The sequence below is a fragment of the Sapajus apella genome, unplaced genomic scaffold (assembly GCF_009761245.1).
Source record: "Sapajus apella isolate SASKATOON/1434 unplaced genomic scaffold, GSC_monkey_1.0 scaffold34, whole genome shotgun sequence".
Lineage (NCBI taxonomy): Eukaryota > Metazoa > Chordata > Mammalia > Primates > Cebidae > Sapajus > Sapajus apella.
The window spans coordinates 7,641,978-7,657,164 of NW_022436974.1; the positions used below are offsets into that span (position 1 = coordinate 7,641,978).

The 15,187-nt window shown below is 47.9% G+C and overlaps 1 protein-coding gene across 2 annotated transcripts; it reads left to right on the forward strand.

The window, feature by feature from the left end:
- Window positions 1-53: 53 nt before the first annotated feature.
- On the forward strand, window positions 54-15,017 carry GPR83 (G protein-coupled receptor 83). 2 transcript variants are annotated; one of them, XM_032295754.1, is made up of 4 exons: window positions 55-3,068; window positions 7,321-7,446; window positions 9,441-9,574; window positions 11,845-15,017. In XM_032295754.1, the coding sequence occupies exons 1-4, from the start codon at window positions 2,685-2,687 to the stop codon at window positions 12,467-12,469; spliced, it is 1,269 nt and encodes a 422-aa protein (XP_032151645.1). In that variant the 5' UTR covers window positions 55-2,684; the 3' UTR covers window positions 12,470-15,017. The 2 variants fall into 2 exon arrangements, with proteins under 2 accessions (XP_032151646.1, XP_032151645.1); XM_032295755.1 differs by lacking the exon at window positions 7,321-7,446 and having other exon boundaries at window positions 54-3,068.
- The last annotated feature ends 170 nt before the right edge of the window (window positions 15,018-15,187 follow it).

The following is a 15,187-nucleotide window of genomic DNA, read 5'->3' on the forward strand; positions in this document are numbered from 1 at the left end:
AGATTGCGCCATTGTACTCCAGCCTGGGCAAAAGAGCGAAACTCTGTCTCAAAAAACAAAAAACAAAAAACAAAAAAACCTCAGCTTTCCTGTGGGATAAGTCGGGGGATATTCTTATTTTATTAAAGACTCTGGTTTCAGAAGTTCAGGGTAAGTTGGGGACAGTGGTACTGGGCTGAGAGGAGGGCTTGGCAGGGCTCAGAAGACCCAGGCCTGGCTGAGTGGAGAACTGAATGCCTGGGGAAGAGGTAGAGGAAGTGATTTCAGACCTCATGCCTACCTTTGGATTTTCTCAGGACGGCCTCCTCCTTCAGAGCACACCAGTGCAACTTGTAACTGCCAGCAGTAGCATTTGTTTGCCCAAGATCTTCTTTTGCCTCTGGAGCCCATTTTGGCTGTCCACTTGTCGGGCCAGAAGTTCAGGAGCATCCTGGGAGAAGGAGCCCACCCCTGGGGGAAGCCTTCATCCAGTGACTAACAGGAGGTGGAGTATGGATATCACAGCTCTGTCACCCCTGGGCTTGAGTAGCTGATGTGTACGCCTTACACTGGCTTCCTAGCAGGCTTCAGCTTGTCACCCACAGTGGTAGCTGGCTTGACAGCACTGTTTTTTGGTTCCTTTCCCTTTCTTGTCACATTTCTTCACTTCCCTATTGGTGTTTGCTTTCATCTCCCAAATAAGCCCCCTCACTAGAGTCTTTGTCTCAGGAGATGCTTTTGGGGAAAGCTAAGAACTAAAATGCCTCACCTTTTCTTTCAGAAAGGTTGTTTAAGGCTTCTGGCATAAATGCCCTCACACTTTCAAGGTGGGCATGATGAGCAGGGAATCAAAGTGAAGACATTAGTTAAGTGGCCCAGATTACAAATATGCCGGCTAGCAAGCACCTGCTGGGGTACTTGGAAGAGAGTGCTTGGAAGGGCACTGGCTCCCTTTGACTTCTTTCTCTAAGCTTGACGCTGACTATTCCTTTCCTATCCACACGCTCTTTCTTGACACTGGGCACAGTTTGAAATTTGACTAGGAGTCTGTTTTCTAAATAAACATCATATTCCAGCCTTGCCGCCCTAAGATGATGCCAAGTCATCTTGATGGAGCAGCACATCTACCCAAGCTTTGAATTAAGTGTTTACAGGCAGTCTCTTGTTTTACTTCCTGAAGCTAAAGATGTATTATTTCATTAGCCTAGCACCTTGTCCCTTCTAGAATCTGTCACATAATCCCCTATTTCAGTCACTTAATCCTGTGAGACCTGCCAGGTCCTTCAGTTTAATTGAGGGGTATCGGCTAGCCATCCTTTCCTCCAGACACAGTTGCTTGAAGAATAAATGTGAAGTGAAAAACTGGAGACAAGAGTGATACCTAGGCTTGAGTCATTGTTTGGGTCCCAGCCCAAGGACACTGCTCCTCAGGGCGCAATGGAAAGAATCTACATGGTGTTTCCTGTTGGGGGTCAGGGGTTACAAGTAGTCAAACAGATATTGCATCTCTTGCACCAGAGGGCAATACAGTGAGAGATGTATACAGGCGTCTCTGAAAACCTCACATTTAGGAAAAGAAAACCTCTTAACGAAGGCCAAAAAAGTTAAATGGCTTGAAGATTTCACAGCTAGGAAGGGCCAAGCTGGGATTAGACCCTAATTCCAGACCCCATGGTCTTAACCACAGGGTCAGGCATGTGGGTGGCAGAGGACAAGTGACTGGGAGAGTTTTCACAGTGGAAGTGAAAACAGGTGAGCAAGGATATCAAGGTTTCCTGAAGAAGTAGGTGGGGAATGAAAAACAGCCAGGGTCATAATACCCCTTAAAGATACAGCTTCACGGACTTCCGTGGCAGAAAAACTCAGTTACCCAATTGGGGAGCACATAGCTAAACTCCTCTTCTCCTTTGCTTCTTTGATGCTATCAGAACTGCTTTGAAGACTTCCCTTGAAAAACAAAGCTCCCCACCTTGCATTCCTGGGAGCTGTCAAAGAAACAACCTTTAATAAGCGCTCCAGCACCTCTGATAACTGGATATTCGGGGGACTTGGAGAATCCTTAATGTCTCTATTTTTTGGTTTGCCTTGTTCCTGGGACCATCAGGACGCCAGCAATCCACTTCGACATTGAAACTGTGCCAAGGCTAAGGCTTAGGTGGAAACAAATGAATATATCCTTGTCACTGACCCGGCTTTAGCAGCGTGCCCCTCATCATCCCAAATGCCGCGGTGGGCTTCCTCCCACCTGCCTGTCTGCTTCCTTTACAAGAGGCTAAGCAGACACCACGCGAGCGTGTGCGCGCTGGGCACAGAGCACCCGAACCGCTGTCGGAGGAGTTTCAGGCGGGAGTGGGAGCGGCTGGGCGTGGGGGCAGCAACGGCGCCACCCAGCACGGTGGGGGGAGTCAGGCTTGTCGAGCCGGAGCGCGTCAACGTCGCCGAGAGAGACGCCGCGCTGCCCAATAGGCGGAGGCGCTTCCTAGCAGCCTGGTGGGAGCAGAGATAGAAAAGTGCTCCAACAAGCCCGGGGCTGGCGTGCCGAGCGCGGGCTGGTGGCTGGCGGCGCGGTGCTCCGCGGGTCCGGGCTCCCTGGTCCGCGGGACCGCCCTGCACGCTCTGCGCCTTGAACCCCGGCTGTGCGCTCGGAACCCAGCGGGCAGGGACGCCAGCCCGCAGGCTCCCAGGGGAGGGGTGGCTCCTGCAAAATGGTCCCTCACCTGGTGCTGCTCTGCCTCCTCCCCTTGGTGCGAGCCACCGAGCCCCACGAGGGCCGGGACGACGAACAGAGCCTCGAGGCGGCCCTGGGCGTGGCCAACGCCTCGCACTTCTCCTGGAACAACTACACCCTCTCGGACTGGCAGAACTTTGTGGGCAGGAGGCGCTACGGCGCCGAGTCCCAGAACCCCACGGTGAAAGCCCTGCTCATCGTGGCTTACTCCTTCATCATCGTCTTCTCACTCTTTGGCAACGTCCTGGTCTGTCATGTCATCTTCAAGAACCAGCGAATGCACTCGGCCACCAGCCTCTTCATCGTCAACCTAGCGGTCGCCGACATCATGATCACACTGCTCAACACCCCCTTCACTTTGGTAAGGGGCCCGCCGCCTGCCGCCCCACCTTCTGTTCCTCCCCCTCTCGTCTCTCAATTCCCTCGCCTCCCTCTGACGTTCTGTGTCTCACTGTGGGTCGCCACTTCTCTCTCCACGTCTGTTTCTTTCCTCCTCATTTCTCCTCTCCTCTGCCCCTGTCTTCCTGTCCTAGTCTCTTTTCTCCGTCATCTTGGTTCTTGTCTGTCTCCTGTTTTTCTTAGTCTCTTTCAGTGTCTGTCTCGCTCTCTGAGGTCTTTCCATCTCTCTTCTCTATCAGTGTTCTCATCTTTTTTCTTTGTGTCCCTATTTGTCTCTCTCTGTTTCCTCATTTTATTGCTTTTTCTTCTTGTCAGTCTCTCTGTGATTTTGTTTTTCTGTTCTCTCCCCTCTCCTCTCTTCTCTCTCCCTTGCCCCACTCTCTGATTCCTCCCCACTTCTTTCTGTCTCATCACCTTCTAAGCCAGAGCTTCTGGGGCAGTGGCATTGAGTCAATGGTTTGAGCCTCTGCAGCCAGCTGAAATGAATGACCGTTTCCTGCTTCATCTCACTGGGTCTGGGCTAGGTTGATAATTGAGCAGTGAATCAGTGACCCTGAAATGTCAGCAGAGATGATCAGGTCCCCCTCCTCCGAAGTGCAGCCTATTCGGTGCCCACCCGAACCCATGGGATGCTGCTTTATGCTACAACTGAAATATCAAACAATTGCTAATTGTTCATGGAACATTAAGTGCATTTTCCTAGACTACTTATTTAAAGTGCATTTCCCTTCTGTGGTTTGATAATAAGGCTGTGTTTGAGGTTTGTGTTGAATAATTGAGGGAAGGTGGGCTTAGGCCCCAGAGATGGGGCAGGCTGGGGGCATTTTTCACATTGGCAGCTGATGGGATTCCTCCCCAAGCCCTGGCTACTTAGCATTGGTAGTGTCCTGCTGTGACCCAGGAGTGTGGCTCTCATGGATAATTTGGGACTCTGAGGGCGATGACTGAGCAACCATAGTGACAGTTATACTGCATGTTTCTCTAGTGTGTTATAGTTTTTCTTCTTTTGGAGTAACTTTGTTATTTGAGTGATTACCAGTGCAGTAATCTATTAATCCCTCTCTGTCTCTCTCCCCACTCTCTCTCTCATACACACATAACCACATATAACAGACAAGTAAAAAACACAGGATGATCCCCCATCAGTGCATCCACCTGGGTAAACATCCTTCCAGACTTTATATTGAAAAATTACCCTCACATTGTCTTTCTAGTCCTCACCTATTAGAATATTACTCACATTTTGCAGATGAGAAAACTAGGGCACAGGGAGGTTCGGTCCCTTGTCCAAAGCCACCTGGCCAGTAGTTAGCAGAGCCAGGATGAGAATTCCATCCCCTAACTCAAGTCCAGAGGTTGGTCCAACTAAGCCAGCCAGCTGGGAGTGACAGACACTCTTGGACCATGTTTAGCTTCTGCTACTCCAAACCCTGGACTTGTTCCGATCTCCTTTCAGCCTACATCTAATGTACTGATGGCCGCTCAATATCCCCTGGGCATTACCCAAGGATGAGTGGACTTGCAAATACTCCGTTTCTCCCTGGATGTCTCAAAGCACAAGACAACAGCATCCTGGCTCCCTTTGACCCCTCCCTTGGTTTCTGTCCTAAGAACCTACAATGGTGTGGCTGGGCTGGGCCACCCAGGTTGGGAACTTGGAAGCCACAGAACATGGTCTTTTTTTGCTGCTGCCCAGAGCCAGGATACAGGGCTGGATCAGCAGCAGACACAAGAAGTGGTAGGGAGACCACAAACTCAATGACAGGCTATACCTGAGAGCTGGCAATGCCTGCCCCAGAGAATCTTCTACAAGAGAAGGGATGTCAAGGTCCTGAGAACCCAGCACCCCCTCCAGTATGAGCCAAAGCAGCTTAGCCTTGAACCTGACTCATCAAGATCCCCCCAATCCAAACTCTAATTACAGCTTATAAGGTGCTGGCAGGTAGGAAAGAGAAAAGGTTGTGGGGAGTGGCTTCCAACCCCTCAGCTACTGAGCATAGGCCCCCCAACTAGGACAGGCACCCCTGCCTTTGGCTGATTGGCAACAATATCCTTCCTCTCTGACCTCCCTTCCTATCCACTTCATCTACTGCAGTCAGCATGAAGCCCAGCTCTGAATGATGGACAGAAAAGCAGACAATTACTGACAGTTCCCATGGTAGACAGAGACACACACAGAATGTAGTAGATCCTGAAGGGGGCCTCTTTCATTCTGACCCATCAGAGTCCCATGAGAGGGTCCAAGGAGACTACAAAGAATGTGACATTTCAAGAAGACCTGGCTGAGTAGGAATTTCCCAGGTCGAGATGAACACTTAGGGCAGACAGAGGGACCAGGGAGAACAAAGACCTTGAAGCATCAAAGTTCATGGTATGTTGAGGGAATGTTGAGTGGCTCAATGAGGCTGGAGCAGCAGGAAGCAATGGAGGAGTGGGCAGGGGAGAGGGAAGCAGAGGTGGCCAGAAAGGAAGGCAGGGCCAGGTTGTGAAGGGGCCTGGATACTCTGTCCCACTAAGAGCCAGGATGCTTCCAAGCAGGAAGGCGACAACAATCTGATTGTGGTTAGCAGAAATGCTGTCAGCAGTGTGAAGGCTGAATTCTAAGGGAACAAACCCAGAGAATGAGGAAAGCTGTTCAGAGGCTGTAATAGTCCAAGGGAGAGATGATGGGGTATCCCACGAAGCCCATGGCTTTAGCACAAAGAGGGAACAGTTTTAAAAACCAGTGAGAGGCAAAACTGGTTAGATTTGGTAATTCCAATGTGGGGAATGAGAATGAGGAATAGCTGAAGATTTCTAGCTCTATATTGTTACTGAACTGCTCAACAGCCTCAATGGCTCCTCCCTGACTTCCACAAAGAGAGTAAAATCCCTGGTCTGTTGTCCTAGTTTCAAGATTTGGCCAGACTTGTGATGACTCTTGTTCACACACTCCAGACAAACCAATCCACTCCTTATTCCCCAAACAGGTCCTGGAACTTCTGATCTAGTGCCAGTGCCTTTTGTCCTCATCTCCACATGCACAAATCCCTCCTCAGTTTAAATGTCTCATATGTCATAATAATGGCAATTGATAGCGATAATTACCTGCTATGTACTAGGCACTATTGTACCTCCTTTACATGTTATCAATCTTGAATGATTTAACAACCATGTGAAAAGGGTTAGCCCATTTTACAGATGAGGAAAGTGGGGCTCAGAGGGCCCATTGTCTTGCCCAAGGCCACAGTGCTCAGTGGCAAACACTCTGCTGTAAGTCACTACGTTATACTCCTCTTGGGCCGACTTGCTCTATTTCTATGCTTCTGTGCCTCTGCCCACTCCCATCCCTATCTGATGGCCCCATTGGCTTTTTGTCTGGGTCTCTACAGAGCATTGATTACTTTCTGTCTTGCACTTGAGTTACTTGAGCCCTCCTCTGCCCTGGCTGCAAACTCCTTTATCAAAATCAATGCTTGATCTCTCTCAGGCATGGGACGTTACTCACAGGAGCTGCTCAAGTACTAATTGAATGAGTAAGTAGTGCTGGGTGATGTGGGATAAGGACTGGGCCTGCTTCTAGAGCCCTACACAGTTTGGGGAGCTTGTCTTCTCTCCCCAAACCTGTCTACACCTTTCCAGGTCCCTGGGTCTCCTCCCCAGATGATGACTTACAAGGCCAGTTTAGCCAAGATTTGCCGGCACAGCCCACATGCTATGTTGTGACAATTCAGGCGTTTCTCCCACACTAGAGTGAACTTGTGTGGACCAAGAATGAATTTTATGACTGCACATAAAAATAGCAACTATTTACTTCTAATAATAGCAGAACAATCTGCCAGACATTGTGTTTTACCCTTTACAGACACTGAAAAAATTTAAACGGCAGAGGTTTTTGAGGGCTTTTTCTTTTTTTTGCAAATGAAACTGAGGTTCAGGTTACCTATTTTGCCCAAGGCCTCATAGCAAGAAGCTATTAGAGGTGGGAAGTACAACTCCAAAGCCCACATCCTTTACAAGCTCACCTGGCACCTAAGCATGGCAGGGATTGTTGAATTGAATGAATGAAAATGAGTTGTGCTGGAGAAAATCCTGTTTACTCCACAGTTCAGTATCATAGGCAGAAAGAAGGGAGGAGCTGGAGGAATCCTCCCGAAGGCATGCTCCTCAGAGACCTCTGGGGATGGGTGTCAAAGTCAAGGCCTGTCTCCTAATGTCTTTGGCCTCATCTCCAGGTTCGCTTTGTGAACAGCACGTGGGTGTTTGGGAAGGGCATGTGCCACGTCAGCCGCTTTGCCCAGTACTGCTCCCTGCACGTCTCAGCACTGACGCTGACAGCCATTGCAGTGGACCGCCACCAGGTGAGGGCACCTACCTCTAATGCTCTGCTCCTCCCTCTCTTGCTTCCCTTTTCCAGGAAGTTGCAGGGGCTCTGAAGACAGGGTTTTAGCCCAGCTTTCAGTGAGTATCTTTGTATTCTTATTGATCAACATGAAAACATGTTACGGATATTAAACCCTTTGTCCTAATGGTCACAAAAAGTTCTTCTTTGTTGATCCGATGAAGACTCATTGCTGGCATTTTTCTGTCTCAGAAATTAGTGAGTTTGTTTTGAGGATAGAAAAGCAACCCTGGAAAATCACAGAAAAGGAGAGCGGAGTAATTGCAGGTTAGAGACAACACTTATCTTTGAAATGCCATAATTTTGTAAGAATCAACTCTTAATTTATGTTGCAGGTGGTTTAGTGTAAAGTGTGAAAAGTTTGCATATAAATATTTCCTGCTTTTTCATAACCATCTGCCTTCATTTATCTAGAAGGACTTCAGATTACCTTTATCTGGCCTGTGCTTACCCCAGATTAATGCAGCTGAGTGTTGACCATGGGCTAAGGTTGAGTCTGAGGAATGGGGGCTAAGCCTTGCTTATTTTGACCATGTTGCTGCAACATATACCCCAACAAGGGGCTCTGTCCCAAGGCCAACGGAGACCTTGAGAAGTACTTGGAGTCTCTGGCCCAGGCTGCCGCTCCCTTCAGCAATCTGAACACAGGAGTGTGAGGGGCAGAGATGGCTGAATCCAGAACGGAGATGTGCTGGCAGCATCTGAAGCCTCATTGCTTCTTCTTATAAAACCTTCAAAACATTGAGAGGAATTAAAAAAAAATCAGGACACAGCCAGAAGGTCCAGTGCGTTCTGGGATGGCATTTAGAGGTGGTGGCAGCTCTTCCTCACCTCTTCTTCCTGACCCTAGACTCACCTATCCCAAAATGCCTTTTCCAAAACATAGTGTTTCTCATTTTAATATGAGGATGGATGGTTTAAAATCCCTAAGTCTTTATTTAAACCTTTTGGGAGAATTGATTGACATACAGTAGCAACTCCAAGATGCATTTCAGCCTGAAGCTTGTAACACTGACTTTATTATAGGTGTATGAGAGCTGGGCCCTGGTGCGATTTTAGTAACGGCTTTCATAAACGTGCTGGGAGCTCACACATAAGTGTCCGTGCAGCTTGCCAGGAAGAGTGATGAGAATGGCCTCTTCCTGTCTGTCAGCTCAGACCTTATCGGAGTCTATCACAACCTAAGGGGTCTAGAATCATGGGAAGATGAATGCAGGTCCTGAGGAGGTGGGACTGACTGTGGGTTTGCTCCTCTCCTGGCCTTGCTCTGGTCCTAACAGGTTTAGAATCATGGGAAGATGATCAGGTCCCTCAGATGACCGTGGGTTTGCTCCTCTCCCAGACTTGCTCTGGTCCTAACGGGTCTAGAATCATGGGAAGATGATCAGGTCCCTCAGATGACCGTGGGTTTGCTCCTCTCCCAGACTTGCTCTGGTGCCATGTGAACAGCCTTCCTCCCGGGCCTTCCTGGTCCTCTCACCGGACCCTGGTTCAGGCTGAGTATGACCAGCAAGAGGCAGATGTATGACCTGCCTGAGTATGACCTGCCTGGGGTCTCTGAATCCAGAAGACCCTTTCTTCCCACCTCTGGAGGCAGGCTATTAGGTGGGGCATGGCTGGGCTTCCTCTCCTTCAGCAGCTACCTGGTATAGCTCAGAGGCTCAGTAATGAACATAAGTGGTGCTTGACTTTATCAACAGGGCCTGCCTTATGTGACAAGTGAGCTGTGCCATCCAGATTTCTTTTTATATATTTATGTAATTTTTAAAATTATTATGAGGCAGGGTCTCACTGTGTTGCCCAGGCTGGTCTAGAACTCCTGGGCTCAAGTGATCCTTCTGCCTCAGCCGCCCAAAGTGCTGGGATTACAGGTGTGAGCTCCTGCACCTGGCCCAGATTTCTGATTTGTTCCAAAACGTCTTCAGTTAATGATGCGGTTTGCTTGTTTTCCAGGTCATTATGCATCCCTTGAAACCCCGGATCTCAATCACAAAGGGTGTCATCTACATCGCTGTCATCTGGACCATGGCTACGTTCTTTTCACTCCCACACGCTATCTGCCAGAAATTATTTACCTTCAAATACAGGTGAGATGAATTCGTAGGGATCGGCCTGGGCACTTGTGTCTTCTCCCGAGTCAGGCTCAACCAAGGGATACCTGAGGCCCCCAGGAGCTCACAACTCTCTGAGTAACTAGGCCCTGCCTCACTGAGCCCTTCTCTGCCTCGCTCCCATCCTCTTACCTCCTGGTCCATGCCTATCCTCTACATTTTGTCTGCTTTCTCTCTTCTTTAGCTTCTTCCTTATTCTCTTTCCGGGTTCTCTGCAAGGACAAAGTGGTAATTATCAGCTTCTGTCACCAGGGTGCTGTACTCACACAGCCTGAGATCTGAGTCACCAAGGCCTTGTTGAAAAGGAGCAAGGTGTAAATCCTTTCACACTACCTGCAGACAAAATCTGCATGCCTGCCTGCACCTGAGGCAGGCTTCTCTCCCACCCCGACCTCTCACATGTTTATCATAGTTCTCACTGAATGAGAATGGCTTTCTTTCAACACTCAGTTTTTTAAAGCTTAAACTGGTTCATTAGGGGATCTCCCTATTGGACTGTCAGTTTGGAAAGAACTGGCCGTTTCTTTGTTATCTTGTTGATCCCAACACTTAGCTTACTGTCTCCACATAACAAGCCCTCGGTACATATTTACTAAATGAATGAATGATCTTAGAGTGATTTTCTTCTTTGAGACATCTCGCTCTGTTGCCCAGGCTGGAGTGCAATGGCACGATCGCAGCTCACTGCAACCTGCGCCACCGGGGCTCAAGCAATTCTCCTGCCTCATTCTCCCAAGTAGCTGGGATTATAGGCGCTCACCACCACACCCAACTAATTTTTTGTATTTTTAGTAGAGACGGGGTTTCACCATGTTGGCCAGGCTGGTCTCGAACTCCTGACTTCAGGTGATCCACCCACCTTGGCCTCCCAAAGTTCTGGGATTACAGGTGTGAGCCACTGCGCCCAGCCTCTTAGAGTGATTTGTCATTTGTTGTTTTAGATGAGCTTCCTTAGAGACAGGTATTGTGGTAAAGGCAGGTATACCTGCAAGTGGCTAATTGAGGCAGTGCTCCCAGGAGCAATGGGAAAGAGAGTGGCAGAGGCTGGACAGGGACCAGGAAGAGACCAAGGAAGGGTGTGATTTTAGGGGAAGCTGCCCCTGCTCCGCAGGGGGCTCTGGAGGAGACTGAGAGTGTAGAGTTTGCCTCACCTTGAGGCCAGGGAGCTGGGCTTTCCTGTTCCTCCGTCTCTCAGTCTTTTGTTACAGGTCTTCCTAGGAAAATTGGAAACTCCTGGTCACTTACGGCTGTAGTGAATCTGTGGGAAAGGGCTTGAGTGGCCTTAGGGAAGTCCTAAGCACTAGAAGATGACAAGTACCAGCTGTTTCTTGTGGGAGGGCCGGGGTTAGTTCTCCAGACTATCAAAGGGGCGGGCTCTGAGGGAATCCAGGGGATGTCTGCCACAGGAGCCATGCTTCACCCCATCTATAACGTATACACACAAACACACACACACACACCCCTGTGACAAAAGCAGGGTTAAGAGAAACAAGCCCAGAAGGCAGAATTCAACTAATTTATAAAGGCCCCCTCCAGGAACTCTAGGACAGTGAAATGAATCACACATCCAGACCCCCCAACATCCAAACTGCCCTTCTACCTTTCCATATGGAGGACTTTTTTTCCCCCTAACAAAAAAATAAAGGAAGTTTCCTCTCTCTTTTGTTAGTGATGGCCACCAGCACGTAGAACTAGAGCACCAAGCCACATGGGCATTCCTTAAAAGGCTGAAGAGGACTGGGGTACATTCCATATAAAATAAATACTTTTTCTGTGAGTGGCTGAAGGGAATGTTAGTTCAGGCTTTACCACTCATATGCTCAAGACCCATCATTTCTTTTGTTCATGCCTTAGTTTTCCCGTTAAAATGGAAACGTTTTTCACTTTTAAATGGGAAAGTCTAAGATTTCCTCAAGGATGAGTTAGTTTTCAACCTGAGAACATGAGTGTTTCATTCATTTATTCAACAAATATTTTTTGGGTCTCTACTATGGGCTAGGAATAACACAAGATTAGGAGAACACAGAGAAATTCAGGTGTATTATTTACCTCTATGCAATTCCCAGCCTAGTCGGGGAGGAAGAAATGTAATCAGATAATTAGGCTACAGCATCAAAAGTGCTATATTAGATGGATGAACCAGGAGCCCGGTGGAAGGAGAGGCCAATGCTTCTTGGGATGAAGGCCTTCTACACTAATATCACCTCTCTGTTAACTCTCTCCGCCTTCCGGCTTCCTGCCCCCAGCGAGAACATTGTGCCCTCCCTCTGCCTGCCAGACTTCCCTGAGCCAGCTGACCTCTTCTGGAAGTACCTGGACTTGGCCACCTTCATCCTACTCTACATCCTGCCCCTCCTCATCATCTCTGTGGCCTACGCTCGTGTGGCCAAGAAACTGTGGCTGTGTAACACGATTGGCGATGTGACCACAGAGCAGTACCTTGCCCTGCGGCGCAAAAAGAAGAAGACTATCAAGATGTTGATGCTGGTGGTAGTCCTCTTTGCCCTCTGCTGGTTCCCGCTCAACTGCTACGTCCTACTCTTGTCCAGCAAGGTCATCCGCACCAACAACGCCCTCTACTTTGCCTTCCACTGGTTTGCCATGAGCAGCACCTGCTACAACCCCTTCATATACTGCTGGCTGAACGAGAACTTCAGGATTGAGCTAAAGGCATTACTGAACATGTGCCAAAGACCTCCCAAGCCTCAGGAGGAGAGGCCGCCCTCCCCGGTTCCTTCTTTCAGGGTGGCCTGGACAGAGAAGAGTGATGGCCAGAGGGCTCCCCTCACCAATAACCTCCTGCCCACGTCCCAACTCCAGTCTGGGAAGACAGATCTGTCATCTGTGGAACCCATTGTGACGATGAGTTAGAGGACGTAGGAAAGAGGCAATGGGAGGGGTCTATCTCCATCTGAGGCAGAGAAAGAGAACCTGTTCTCACACATGATCTTGAGAGTGCTGGAAACACACTCCTGCAGAAGCTGTAGGACTCTTCGCTTCCTAGGAAACTGTCTAGCCTCCTAGCCCCATGTGATGTGAAAACTAAAAGGCACCACCAACTAGACATGTGTTCATAAATTCCCATCTAAGACATACCACACTTGGAGGTATAGCAGCCTGGATCTCTGAGGAAGTGGACGGTGGACAACTTTGGCCCAGATAGGGGCTGAATCATTCAACTGCCTCCATCTGTGAGGCAGCTGCTGCCTTACAGCCTTCCCTACTGCTGAGCATCCAAAAGGGAGACCTGAATCATACTTTGGGTATGGTGACCCAGATGCACAGAGCTCTGCTTGAAACAGGTGCACAGGCCAGGGAAATGCCAGCAAGCCAGAGCTGGCATGGAGATTTTCATGCCTCACTTTCTGGAGTCACTGGGCCATGAAGAATCACAAGTCTTCAGTGGCCTACCAATATCCAGACAAGAAAGGACCAACTTGGGTTCCTTAAAACAAAGGGAAATTATTATTGCCACTTAGAAAAATTCAGAAAAGTGTGCACGCACACACACACACACACACACACACACACCCCACTCTCTTTTCCCATCAATTTGTGATAACATCTGTGAACATGCTGTGGCTGTATCTGCAATGTTTTCCTTTGTGTATGTGACTGTGTGCATGTTTGGATGAAATTTTTTTTTCATTCATGCTTTTTCATTTAGATTGTAATGATAAGAAACAGGGGCACAGCAAAATATTTCTGACCACCTTTCCCAGGGGTGTCCACCAGAAGAGTTGAAGAGGTGAGAAAACCCAAGGTGAAGCCTGTCACCACGCAGGCAGAGCTGGCCCCTACTGTAGACAGTGGTGGGAAGGGCCTGACTCACATGCGCCTCCTCAGAGCAGCCTCAAGATGATCCAGGGAATCAAACTCAACCGGGAGACATGATTCCTTCTCCCCCGCAATCACGCAAAAACAAAAGGTGGTGAAAAATTGTTCTGTTTTCATAAGAGATGAGGGAGCAGGCTTTCCAACATGCTGAAAGTAATTGTGCTTAGACACCTCATCCTTCCAAGCTGTCTAGACAAGTCGTTTCTCTGTGTTGTCTGAGTAATGAGGGTTCTTGCTGTCGACATCATTTTAGTGGTTCAGGTGTCACTTTCACTTTCAGAAACCTATGGAATCCTTAAGAAACCTTAACACTTAAGGGTCTAACTTGCCAGAGAAATCTCATTCCAAGGACTGATTGTTTTTTATCACCTTCCATCTGGTCCTGAGTGGCTCACTGTGTCACCAGAAAATCGACCTGTCAGGCAGAATCCAGCTTAATTCACTTGCTCTAAACAATTGCTACTGTTAACTAGGTTAGCCCTGGAGGTTTAGCATTGGTTTATAGGTTTCCTTCTAGCACCAGATGAACCCTGAAAGCAAAGCATGGATATGAGCTCAGTAGGAAACTAAGGTTTGAGGGAGAAAGAGTTTGTCACTTAGACCTCTTGGCTGTTGATTGAAACTGAACTTGGTCACACCATCTGCTTCCGTATAATGAACTATGAGGGTTCATTATCCTACTTTCTATCTATGAAGATGGCTGAAAATTTTCAAGACACAAAATTTTGAAAACTCACTTACTGAATTATGGACAAAATTGTGACTTTCATTGGACAGAGAGAGTTTTCTAAGCGCACAGGGATCCCCAAATGGATTTTTCAGGACAAATGGCTCATGTGTCTGTACTTATTGTCTCTGCCGTGTCAAGAAGTAGCTAGTGTTTTCATCTGAATGTTGCCATAGAAAGTCTGTGAACCAGAATGAGACAAGGCAGCAGGGATACAGGTTTGTCCTGCTCTGGGAAGCATGGAGGATGTTGCACTTCACTCCTTTCCGAGAGTGTCTAGGTATATAGAAACTCCTTGACTTACATCTCAATAAAGCAATCGTAAGTCAAAAATATTGGAAGTGGAAAATGCATTGAATACACCCAACCTACTGAACATTGTAGCTTAGCCAAGCCTACCTTAAATGTGCTGAGAACACTTCTATTAGCCTACAGTTGGGCAAAATCATTTAACACAAAGCTTATCTTATAATAAAGTATTGAACATCTCATGTAATTTATTGAATACTGCACTGAAATTGAAAACCAGAATGGTTGTATGGAAATGCAAAGTATGGTTTCTACTCAATGTGTATTGCTTTCACATCATCATAAATTTTTTTTAAAATCCTAAGTTGAACCATCATTAGTCAGGGACCTTTGGTACTGCCAAGTCTCAGAAAAAACCCTTTTCTTGGGGAGCACCCACTGATGGCTCATTAGGTCTGTCCCCTCCCCAAGGTCCCTGTGTGCCTTTGAGCAAAAGTGACTTGTATTTGTGAATGTAAAATTTGTGAAACATGAGTTTTTCCAATGTGCTGCAAAGTGTTTTATTGTAAATTACTCATCTCAATAAAATTTATTTCAGGTGTGTGGGCTGTGCCTCTTGGATTTGCAATTATGTCACAATTGGTAACCTTTAAGATGGGGTTAGCAGGGATTAGAGGAAGGGAGCATGAAGAGTATCTACCCAACTCTGCATTTTACAGATGCAGAGATTCAAGCTCTGAGAAAGTAAATAGCCAGTTGAGGAACCTCTGCCTCTT

Coding starts and splice junctions, on each gene's coding strand:
- GPR83 (XM_032295754.1), top strand. CDS start 2,685: ATGGTCCCTCACCTGGTGCTGCTCTGCCTCCTCCCCTTGGTGCGAGCC. Junction 3,069..7,320: donor TCAACACCCCCTTCACTTTG/GTAAGGGGCCCG, acceptor CCTCATCTCCAG/GTTCGCTTTGTGAACAGCAC. Junction 7,447..9,440: donor TTGCAGTGGACCGCCACCAG/GTGAGGGCACCT, acceptor CTTGTTTTCCAG/GTCATTATGCATCCCTTGAA.